The 12,784-nt window shown below is 37.4% G+C and overlaps 1 protein-coding gene across 2 annotated transcripts in view; it reads right to left on the bottom strand.

Moving 5' to 3' along the window:
• Positions 1–12,784, bottom strand: part of LOC104028113 (ceramide transfer protein) — a 100,238-nt gene that overhangs the window by 31,134 nt on the left and 56,320 nt on the right. For both annotated transcript variants that reach the window (XM_075725574.1, XM_075725575.1), the window contains exons 4-6: positions 4,743–4,850; positions 3,797–3,935; positions 2,742–2,825 (exon numbers count right to left, since the gene is read on the bottom strand). In XM_075725574.1, coding sequence (XP_075581689.1) covers positions 2,742–2,825; positions 3,797–3,935; positions 4,743–4,850 — 331 coding nt within the window. The remainder of the gene's footprint in view (positions 1–2,741; positions 2,826–3,796; positions 3,936–4,742; positions 4,851–12,784) is intronic.

The following is a 12,784-nucleotide window of genomic DNA, read 5'->3' as shown; positions in this document are numbered from 1 at the left end:
TCATTATCAGTTAGCCCGAGTAGTTTTCTGCTCAATACATAGGCATGGGTGTCTCAATCTGAGACACCTACTTCTCCCACTGCATCACTTATGACTTATGATTCCACTTTAGGGCATAGAGTTTAACTTTTCATTTCTAATCAAGCTTTGCAGCACTCAGCTACTAAGTATCTTTAGTAGCTTTAGATTTAGCCCTTCGAAATCAAACAGAAGCATAGAAAAACTAAAATGAAGATAAAGCTTTTAATAGAAATAATTGATGGAAAGTAAATTTAATGGAATCAGGATTCATAAGAACTGGAAATAGAAGTTTTGCAGAAAGCAAAGGGTTGCAGAAATTATTTTCTCTAGTGAGCTATAGTAAGTGAGTTTATATACAGGCACCCATAATACATAGCAATTTCTTAGCACATAAGTTCCTAAAGACTTGATAACAGAACTTTTTACAAGAGGAATGTGGATATCACTTCAAATTCCTGTTAAACACGTGATGAAAAAAAATGAAGTCACTTTGCATTTAAATGTTCTAAAGATATAGACTTTCCTAATGACATTCCACATACTGAATGTGTATATATAGTAGATACACCAGAAGAACGTAGATATGAAGAAATATTCTAAAGGTAAATGTGAAAGACTAAAAGAGTTAATGTCTCAAACATTGTGGCAGGACAAGTTAAGGTCTGCAAAGAGACAAGTTAAGGCCTCCATGGCGACAAATTGGGGTCTGCATAGCACCACAGGTGAGAAGCCAACTGGCAGGGAGTCAGGAGGCCTGTTAGACAATGCGCAGTTCTGCCCTCTGATGGCCGAAGGTCATGCGGAGTTCATTTGAGGAAGGGGCTCAAGACCACCCAAAAGACCCCTCGTGACCCCCCTCTCCCAGTGGTGCCTGCACAGAAGATGAAGAACATTCTGGAACAAGCCTTAAGGGGGGTGAGACTAGAGGCGGGGACTGGCCTGTAAAAGACACAACTCTGAGGAGCCATGTGCGTGCCCCCACCACTGGAGGACTGCCACGTTTATCATCAACATCACGGGATCCACGGGTGGTGATATCTCTCTCTCTCTCTCCCCCCTCTTCCTTCCTTTTCCTTTCCTCTTATAAGTATTTGAATTAGAACCCACGTTGCCTATCGTTGCGCTTTCCTGGTTTGGGTTGCCTACCATTATGCTTTCCAAGTTCAGGTTGGTGTTTACCATCAATAAAGTGTTTAATTGGTCGTTTGGTGTTTTTTCACCTTAATTTAGCCCAAGGGAATCACAGAACCTCCACAATTCTCTCTGGGCAGCCCAGTTTGGGTCGTGACAGTAAATTAAGCTGAAACTCCTACATCATTCTACAAAAATTAAGTTTGACAAAGACATCTTTTTCAAAATGAATCATGCAGTGAAATTAAATTCTCACTTAACATTTTTCAAGAAGACTTTTTCAGTTTTCTGAAGTTTGTTCTGACTTAACAGTCCTCAAAAATGTAGACTTTTATATATAAAATAGGGTTAGTGGAACTGTGGACTTGGTTACAGGTGAGTGTTGCAAGCTTGCTTATCTTTACTGATAAGAGGCAAGAAAGATTGATTCAAAACTTCAGAGTTATACACTACTTAACCTCTGAAATCAGCACTACAATTAATCCTTAGCAGAGCAAGCACTTTATATCATTTAAAAAATCTACTCATATGATTAATTCTCTGGAAGTATACTGAAAGCTCCTTCCATTTCCTTTCCTCATAACAGTTTTGGCAATAATCTAGAAAGAGCACTTAAATACAGCAAGGAAAAATGCAGCATACAGGGAACTAGAGCTGGTTAAAAAGAAAACAGAAGACAGAAAAGGCTTATTTTGCCCATATATTTTCCAGGTTCTTGAAGAAAGTGTCTACATTTTTAAAAATGCTTTTGGTAAGTACTTCTTTTGGAGATTCCATCAGATTTGAAACTGGACTGCTTCAAAGTTTTGTGAACCAAAGTCTAACAAATACTGAATCATCAACAACTAGAGAATGTAAATACTGAAATAATTTCAGTCAGGAAACAAGAGAAAGTATAAGAAGAATGCAAATAGATTTTAAATGCATACACAACTTCTGGCAGGCCAGAAGTATCATATTTCTAAACCAGCAAGACTTGCATGAGTTCTTCACATTTACTGCATGGATGCAGTGAGTACAATGACTATAACCAGATCATTTAAGATAAGAATAAAAATCAGAATTCTGTTCATCATAACCTTAGAAAATACAGTTTAAAAAAAGTGCTAAAATTATTGATGAGTGAGAATCAGTAACAATGTTGACTTAACCATTACATAGCCACAGAACTTAGAAAAACCATAATGGGGCATAACTAACTGGAAGAGCATTGTGCTCCGCCACACTGCTAAAGCAGATAACACTTGCAAGAAAAACTGCAATTGCCTGTTACAAATCTCAGTTCTCAATATCCGAATGATGCAGCTGTTTCAACAGAATTTTGTAGTGGAAATGGCTTTGGACAGAGAATAGGAAATTCCAGTTTGACAGGCTTGCATTAATATTTGTGTGAATTAAGAATAACTCAGATTATCATTCCTTAGCTGCTTTTCATTATTATCTTAACACAAATAAGAACTTCCTGTCACATACATTCAAATAACTATTCTTGTTTTTTTCTGCTTAGAAAAGAGCATAAATACCCATTCTTGTATCAGGCTTATCATACCATTCATATGAATTTTCAGCGAAAAAGTTGACACACTTACATTTTTCCTTACTGCTGTTACTGTTATGTAAAAAATCCCCATCAGAACGCATTGTAGGGAAATCATCTTCATCATCTTCTACCACTAAAATTGAGAGAGAGAGAGAGAGAGAGTGTTATGGGAGTGAGAAAGCTTTCCCAATTCTTTAGTGTGCAAGAAAGAATTAAGAGCTTCTTCATGGCTAAGCAGCATTTAAGATTTTTTCCTATAACAAGTCATGAACCCCCCCCCCTTTTTTTTTTACCCGAGACCACTATCAACATTACTGTCGGAAACCATCAGGAGACTAACATTTGCTCAGTGTTGAAATTTAGCACTTGATTCAATGTAAGAACAACATTATCTCAGTGTTACAACTGGATAAGCAGGGAGCCACAACTGAGCAACTATCTACTCTTTTACACTAGAAAGTTCGCGAAGAAGTGGAATGGTACTTATCTACTGTTTTTTCGCTACTGAAAGTTTCAGGCTGCCAGAACAAATGTGGGGATGAATATAAATGCCTCAGGAGAGTGCATGAATACGACAACAAGCTGTGCTCTGGGAAGAACAATTCAGAGATATGTAGACATCTACACCTGAGTCTACTAGGACCTCTAGCTCTAGCTGCAGCCAATACATCTCAGGAGCATTCATTATGGCAGAACCCTTGCCTTTTTTCAAGAATGTATTGTTCCTATAAAAACTAATATCCTATTGTTTTTCAAAATAAAGGTAAGAGACACAGTGGTAAACTAACTTGAATTCATCTTATGGGGGTAAACAATTATTGTTCTATAACATCAAATGCTTAAAAGAACATTTCTTTTATACAGTTGACAGCTACAGGTTAAATATTTAAGTTAAGCAGATTTTTATGGGAATCCAACTTCTGAAGTGAAAATAGTTAACACTGTTTATGCAGAAATATCTATGATTGATCCCATTACTAAAGAGTAAATTTAAGATACATATTTTATTTTATGGTATCAAATGCTATAGTAACTATTTCAAGGGCTATTACTGTGTAAAAAGTTAAATTCTATGGAGATAAGAGTTTTCAATTACAGTTTTACCTTTATCCCTCTGGAGTTCATCTTTGGAAACTGCATCTGCACAGGCATCAAAGTATTTCTGTAAAGTATCAACTTGTCTACACAAGATGTCTCTAAAGGTTTCCATTTCTGCAAGCTTCTCACGTAAGCTATGGCCCTTCTGAAGATACGAGAGAAAAAAAGCTCAAATGCTTCTACATACTCAGCAATAGTTCAATGCCAAAAAAAAAAAAAAATTTCTGCAATTATGAAGAACAAATTCAAGTACACTAAAGATATTTCAGATAGCAGCAGCTATGAAATACTGTTAATGTTAGAACATAAGAAACTGTAAAAAAGTTTCTTACTCATTTTGTCCACTAGTCTCAATTTTTCCTCTTGACTGCATCTGCTACTTTAGAGCATTCAATAAAAGCTTATTAAAAACACGATCTTGCATGCTACCAGGTTTACAACTATTTGCCTGAAAACAGTCAGTTCTAGTTTAAGATCTTTGTTCTAATCTTTACTCCTCCCTTTCCTGTACTGCTCCTCTTCTGCTCTCCCAGAAGTACAGCCCACCCAAGTTCAAATGTTAAATATTTATACACATAAAACAAGGAAAGCCATAATTTGTCAATCAGTATTAATCAAATTTGTTAAGTCACAGAATCAGCATTTCCTTTCATTTAGAAGCCCTGATATTCTCAGAAGTATGCTAGGAAAGGTTAATAAATCCTCTCACAGGTTTGATTTTCTTGCCATTCGAAAATGACACCAGTTTAAGAGGGACAACTGCACAGAGGCATGAAAAAGCTTCCTGTACGATCTGTTCATCATCACATGCTGAGTTACTAACACTTAAAATAAAACAAAGATTTGGGGCTTTTTTCCTATAATTGTGTGAATAAGTCTTCACATAGCTTATTTCCTTTCCAGTTGTGTGTGTTATTTACACACCAATACTAAGAAAATGTTATTCACTAACCTTGAACGAAGAGGTGGATGTTGCAGAGTATCCACTTGCTCCAGAAACAAGAGACACCATGGAGCCATGGCGTCGTAAACTTGACTCTGATCCATAGCCAGATTCATTCTAAAAATCAAACCACACACAAAACTAGAGTGCTGAGGCTTTTAATAAAAAAAGAAATCATGAAAGCAAGTTTAATGTCATCTCCTCTAAAACCAGCCCATTTGTTTCTTGTCATGAAGCAGCAGGGGCTTAACTCAGATTGTGTCTGCAAGTTTAAGATGTTGATGTAGCATCTGTAAAGTTACTATGAATCTTTTTTGTTATCATAATGATCTGGGAAAATGTAGTTATCTGCAGCTTATTATGTGCCCCCAAAAGAGCAAGACAACATATATTTAAGGGTTCAAAAAAGGGGTAATGTTTCCATTATTTTGGTATATGTAATCCCTACCAAGCAATTTTCACCTAGCATTCAAAAAACCTACAGTACTCTACTATTAATCAAGGGATTAACATGGTTCAGTTTGAAGACAATCAACAGCCTCAGTTAATCCTTCCAATCATTCAAATAGTGCCATTTTAGTTTTAAAAGCAACAAAATAAGTAGAGATCATAGAAAACCAGATAATTACTGCTACCAATTTTTTTTGCTTTTTCCAGGCTTCTTTAGCAATATTCTTTATACTAGACTGAAATTATTTTTGACAAAGAACTAAAGTCTACATAAAACAAGGTGACATACTGAAAGCAAGAGGGAGAAGACAACAATAGTAACTAATTAAATAATGTAAAAAATGAAAAACATCTCTTGATTAAAATAGCATGAAAAAGATCTAAAAATATTAAGTTTGACAAATGTCCTCACAAGTGAAACAGAAGCAGATACTGAGGAACTGGAAGAAAAATATTTCCCTAAAGGTTAATGTAAAATGGCCCGTGCATGGCAAAGAAGAAAAACCCTGAAAGAGAACATAAGACGGTGTTGGAAAATCTCATTCCCTAACTACTGTACCAATTAGTCTTTATAGTATGAAATTGTATGAACTTTCTTAGGATATATAGTTTACATTGTATACTGTATAGTCATGGTTAAATAAGCATGACTAAAAGACCCCAGCTCATTGCAAGGAGAAGGACAGCCCCCACCCTGAAGAATAAAGGATACCCCTGGACTATCGAGATAACACTAGCATCCTAGCCCCTCTAACCCCTCTGTGACACCCTCATATTATCTGGCATCATAGACAAGTAACTGTAGCAAGACTGACTCCAGGGACATCTAGATAAAAAAAAAAGCAGATGGATGATGATGCCATAGAATTATAGTTGCTTTGCAAAACAGTAGTGTGTACATGTTAAGTAGTGATTGGTCAAATCATGTTATATCTGAACACTTGAAAGGTATAAGAACCATGTGTAAAATCACATTCAGTGTGCCCCAATCTGAATGAGACACCTCACGAGCATGAATAAAGAATTACTCTTTTAATTCTATACTTTGCATCTGTGGAGTAATTGCTGGAGGTGATTTAGAGATTAAACTTAGATTCACAGTTTTAGGAAAGGCACAGCACTGAAGAAGCCTCCAGGGTGGAGTGCAGCTGGCATGCAAGGAATCCATTCCACGGAAGTTCCCTGGGCCTACAACCTTAGACGTTGGCAACACCAGGGGAACTTGGTGTGTTGGCTCTAAGAGGAACTGCCCGGAGGGTGGAGCGGTGTGGAGACCCCGTGGCCAGGCTCTGTGTGGCACCCCAGATGGGACTGCTGTGAAGCCTTCTGCCCAGCCGGGGCAGCTGTGTGCCCTTGGATTCCCCAGTACACTCCGTCAAGCCCGGAGACTTGGTCTAGCTACGGACATGAAAAGACCAAGCATTTGTCGCCTTATTGCTGCTGCTTTTGGTCTCTGTCTAGTCCTGACTGTGCCAGAACATGGACCAAAACACACCTCCATCCCAAAACCCACCCGCCTCTAAGGTGAGACCACTCCTCACTGAGCCTGCGCTCTGAATTTTTCCGAGCCTGTACCTTTAAAACGAAGCGAGAAAGTTTTACACCAATCGTAACAAAAGTATGTATGCCTAGAGTCCCTCAAGCTCCACCTGAAAGGTAAAAGTACTATAAATTAGCCTAAGAGAGAGGGGATGTTAGGGAAGATACCATCGTGTACTACTCTGACCTCTGGGATCAGTCGACGGGCTGAGCCTCTCTTCCCCCCCATCGGGACGCCTTTGGGTAAGAATCTAACACTTGGTTATACCAAGTGCCCCCCCACCCCGGGAAACTTGGAAACCTCTATAGAGTCGCTTTTATGTCTTTTGATGCATCTGTGTTATCCAAAGCTTTGGTATTTGCATGTGCCTTGCAGTCAGTGAATTTATCGCCGGTAATCCAAAGAACCTGTGTGTCTGTTGCCCTCTTGACGCAACAGTATCCTAGCCTCTCTGTTGGCATGGGCCAGTTGCGAAATTTTTGTGATAAAAGAAACAGATGGTTTGGAGTAATATCTGAAATACTGTTAATAGATGAACTTGATCGAGTAGACAGAGAATATCGTGAAGGATCTTTGACAGGAATAAGAAATTCTGTAGTGACAGAGAAATTCAGATGGGGCAGGGAGAAGGGGAGACAGAACAAATGATATGGAACAAGCAAGAAGCAACAGTGAAATTCTAGCTGTTGTACTTTTGTCGAAAAATTGAAAACAGCATAGGCTTTGGGAAGGCAGGAAACTGCTGATAAATTAAGATGCAACTGAACTTAAAGAGTATTAAAAGCAAGGAGAAAGGACAAAAAGTTGACGTTGGTTGAAACAGGAGAATTTGGACAATACTGCAAGTGTGCAGGACAAAGTATGTATGTTTGGGTTACAAAGGAGCGGTGGCAGAGAAATACAATTTTGGAGAAATGAAGGTATGACTGAAAAGAAAAATGTGAGTTCCAGAGTTGTTAACATAATTCCTGGATGAACATGACTGAATGAGATTACCCAGCAAAAACAAGTAAGAAGGAGCCAAGAGTCAGTTTCTATCTGGCCCATTTAAAGAATGAAGTAGAAGACAATATAGCATTGAGGAAACATCATGAGTATCAAAAGCAGAAAAATGAATATGACCAAGAAATGCAAGTGTAGTTAGAAAAAGGTACTCCAAGTCTTGGTGGAAGATGGCTAAGTGATCATCAAATTAAAATTAAAAAAAAAATATGGGCACTCATAAGTTCAAAAGATTTAATAAGGCACATCTTAAGTTCATTGCTTAATTTAGCAAAAAAATAGAAATATTGTAACTTATCTGAAATAGCAGAAATAATAGTTTTTTAATGACAGCTTAGAGTGAAATGATAGAAGGCAAGACGCATTTAGAAATTTCTGCTGTAAATCATGGTGGAGTCCCCATCCCTGGAAGTGTTCAAAAAACGGGTAGATGTGGCACTTTGGGACATGGTTTAGTCTAGTCTACCCTTGATTGGTTTAGTGTGGACTTGGTAGTGTAGGTTAATGGTTGGACTGGATGATCTTAAAGGGCTTTTCCAACCTAAACGATTCGATGATTCTATGCATTTAAAGCTATTTTATACAGAGCAAGAGTCCTAGAAAAATAGCTACATAAGTGTAGCAACAGAAGTGCTAAAACCTCAATTTTTTAAGAATTAGTCCTACTATTTGTTTTAAAGCATAGCTTTAAAATATCTGTTGGAATAGGCTTTTTATTAGAAACATTCACATTGGATACACAGGGCTCTTCTAGAATATCAGTTCAAGTTTTAAGCAGTATACCTGGCTTTGGTAACATTTGGTATACTGGACCACGTTTTGAATTGCAATGCACTTGTGTGACAGTGCAAAGATTATACCTTAATTCACTGGATTTTAATTTTAAATATAACAAATCAAATAATGAAGCTTTGATTAGGTTTTTTGCAAATACTTAAGTAAGGGCTTTTAGCTCTTTATATAGACTTTAAGTCCTCCAAAGGCTTGACAAGTGAAAACAAAGCAGGTAAGGGAATAAAAGGATTTTTAAAAGAACAATTAAGAGGTTTAGGCATACAATACTACAATTTAATTTCAGAAGCGTTTAATAAGCATAAACCTCAAGAGAGCATTTTTTAAGAGTCACACAACACCTTGAAGCATCATAAAACATTTCTGTTTAGATTTCCTCTAAATGCCAATCTAAACGAAACTTCACTGTTTTCCTGGTAACTTCAATGTTTACTTAATCATATGCTACAAATATTAAGATTACTTTGAATGTGTTTTTACTACAGACAGTTTGACAGTGGGGACTCATTCAATTTTCTGTTTAAGTTGTACACACTAGAAAGAAGGTAAAATTTCATTTCAACAGGATATGACTTAATGAACAGATCAATTTTAAAATGTAGCCAAAATATCCATTGCATTGAGGTCAGAGCATTTTAACTAAGGACAGCAAATGTTTTCTGATTTTCTCCTTTGAGCGAGCAAGACATATCTATGCAAAACCTGGATTTAAGCTTAGGAAGTGAAATTTCTGAATGTCCCTATTTGAAGACTTAATCAAAGTCACATCTTAAGAGTACTACTCTAGTACTTACAAGAATAGATGTAATCTTAGAAGTAGAAAATCTCATTACTTATATGCTGCATTTGAATTAAATCCTTTTCTTCCGACATTACCCTTATAGTCAATGCTCAGTGAGTTTAGTTCACAAAATAAAAGCTGAGGGGTGAAAGAAAAAAACCTTCTTTCCATATCAATATGTAAGCTTGATTTTTTTTTTTAAAAGTACCTTTTCAGCAGTATGTTTATTTGACTGTCATTTATGCTTGTGATTAATAGTTCCATTAAACAGTTTATCCATGCTTCTGAATTGTATACAAGACAGCTGTATACAGCTATCAGCTTTCAAACCCCACCAATAAAAAGGTGCTAGATAAAAAGCATTTAGGCAGTTTTAACTACTTGCAACCAAGGAGCAAATACATCAGATTAAACAGCAGACCAAACAGCACACAACACAAATCCAAAGCGTGTGCATTTACAGATCATGTTCACAAAACTGTCTCAGACAACTATGGGAAAAAAATGAAAATTACATCAAGAATACTTATTTGTCAGAAGAACTAGAAAACAAGCATTGCTTTATAACTGATGCAGAGACAAGTCATCCAGCTCACAGCAGGTGCATGCAGGCAGCTTAACACAAACAATTAAAGCATGCATCATGCAAAGCCCCACCATTCTACTATCACAGAGAGCAGGTCACTGTCACATTTGTCTTGCAAAGCATATTATCATTAATTATTCACTGCAAAAATACTCAATCACATTGAGAAGAGGAATTTTGACACAAGCTGCTTCTGTTTACTCAATTTTTCATTTCCCAAGATAAAAATTGGAAAAGCAGGTAGAGTCCACATGATAGAAGCCAACAGTTGTTGCTTGAAAACAAAATAACTTGCAGAGGTTGTATCAATTCATAGCATCAAGCACTAATGCTAAATTACCATGCTCAGTATATAGATGCAGTTCTTTGAAATTCCATACATACATCATAGCTTCAAAGCTACACTCAAAACTGGCATTTGTTAGTACATAGCAACACCTTCAGCTTTCTAAGGCAGTTCATTAAATCCATTAATCCTTTCAAAATACTTTTTCATTATGATAGACAGGAGGAAAGAGCCACATGATCCAAAGCTTCATGTGATTCTTTACTGGAGCAGGTGCTGGTATCAGCAACAAGGCAGTACATCAGAAAAAATGCTTTCAGTAAAATAGCTAAGTATTTGCAGAATCATATTGCAGACCTCCATTATGGCTCACGCTGATCTGCCAGTTAAGGATTTCCTAAAGTGGGTAAATAATACTCTGGAGTAAAGCAAAGACTCACTGAAAAGCTCCCCCACTTAAAAAAAAAAATCAAATACAGCAAATTATTCTTCCACATCTTAAAGGAATTATGGAATTATTTTGATTATGTCTTAATTTAGTGCCTGTCAAGCACTTCCATGTATGTTTGTCCACCAAAGCAAATATTTTCAGTTCACATTATAAATTATTTATTATTTTACATAACACAAACAGCAGGCAGCTCCTCCAAGACATACAGCTCAGCCTAGGAGGTGATGAAACAGACATTAGGATACAGTGACTCTAATCATGTTCTCTGCGGTATTTGTGAAAAAACCTACTAAAACATCTATGAGATCAAACCACAATATCTTATAAAAAACAATAATGTAGAAAAAAGTAGAAACACAAAATGAAAGAGCTGGAAGACACTATGAAAGACTTGGTAGAGACTAAGCAGAAAAGCTCTATCGAACACCTATGTTCCAAGGGCAATTTTTAGACTTGCTGCAAAGGTTTCAATATATACTTGAAGAAAGGAGGGGTACTGCTAGGATGAGCCAAGGAAGGGCTACCTAGGGATTGCTGCAGACAGAACACAGACGCTACAGGTAGGGCAGTCTGGGATGCATTTCTGTGGATTGAAGTTAAAGATACAATTAACATGTGTCTGTAGGTTTGATTTATATTGTTCTACAGGCTCTGACAATGGAAATGTAAGGTTTCAAAAGTGAGGCAGTTATCAGGAAGGCAGAGACAGAAATTTCACAATCCAGGTCACAGCAGCTAGATGATGATTCCCCTGCCTACAGCCCTCCCAAGCACAGTGCAGGAGACTACTTAGCAAAAAATCTTCTAACGTGACCTTTCTTTCCAACTGCAAGAACAGGTAAAGAAATGTAGACATATTTTTCCTCCAACAGCGATAAATGTTACAAATCCACAGTAAATAAGCATACTACATGCACAGGAGGAAAAAACAGGAATTCCAAGCTGAAAAATAAGCATAAGACGACAACTGAAAAATAAAGACTATAGCAATACAGCACTAAGATTATCATAACTGCTATACTCACTCATCCAATCTAAGTAACATCATCTTTTGCGTCTTTACTTATCAAACACCATATACTTTTCGTAAGTCATCATGTGTTGCCAGCAGACAATAAGCACCTTTAATAGCTGCATGAGCAGCCCTGGAACCACATACTGCTTTCTAAAGAAAGGGAAAGGGCCAAGAAGTAGTACCAATAAGACAAAATGTTGCAGAGAGAACACAGGTTGACAAAGAGGCAACCAAAGGCAAATGACTGGCCTTTGATAATCTTTATCCACATAGTCCACACCCATGTTCAATTACATGGATATATACTGTTTTTCCATGAATTCTCTTAATTGTTAACGTGCACAGGAAAACTATTCACCAAATATTATTCAGCATCTTTAAATGCTAAGATTCCACAAAAGCTGATTAGGAAGGGTCAAGCACTCCAGGAGAATGAAGAACAGCCAGGACACTGAGCAGGAGGACACTCAAGAGCCCACAAAGTCCTGCTTCTCAGGCTCAGGAACCACTATGGAAAAGCGTGATTTACAGAATAAAACTCTTTCCCGACCAAAGGTGCCAAAAAACAATCTGACAATAACTGCTTCCCTCTGTATGCTGACTTAATAAATCTAAAGCAGCTTCTACCACTGGGGCAGCAGGCTATAGCAAGAGTGGGAGAGGGCTACATTTGTCCCTCCTGTAAATCTGGGCTGTCAGGAGGGGGACAAGTAAGATCTGCAAGAGCCACACAAGAACCAGAAATCTACATTCTGCTGTTAGACGCTATCAGGAAAAGCACGGATGTTCTGGCCTCAGCTACCAGTGCGCTAAAGTTCACCTACTGCACCTATCTTGTCACTGCCAGATACAGGAACAGATTTTTTTTTTTTTTTCTCTCCACTCAATCCTCAGACATTCACCTAGCCATCAGAACAGAAACCGATTAAATGCTCAACATATCCCAGAGTATGCAATAGGTAGCAAGCACTGGAGCATAAAGATAGAAAACTCCATATTATATTTGACAGGATGTCCTGGTTTTGGCTGAAAGAGAGTTAATTTTCTTCTTAATACCAGGTGTAGTGCTGTGTTTGGATTTAGGATGAGAAGAATGCTGATAACACACTGATGGTTTAGTTGTTGCTCAGTACTGCTTATGCCAGTCA

The sequence above is a fragment of the Pelecanus crispus genome, chromosome W, assembly GCF_030463565.1.
Source record: "Pelecanus crispus isolate bPelCri1 chromosome W, bPelCri1.pri, whole genome shotgun sequence".
In the NCBI taxonomy this organism is placed as follows: Eukaryota; Metazoa; Chordata; class Aves; order Pelecaniformes; family Pelecanidae; genus Pelecanus; species Pelecanus crispus.
Note: the sequence above shows the minus strand (reverse complement) of the source record. Positions and strands in the feature narration are given on the sequence as shown.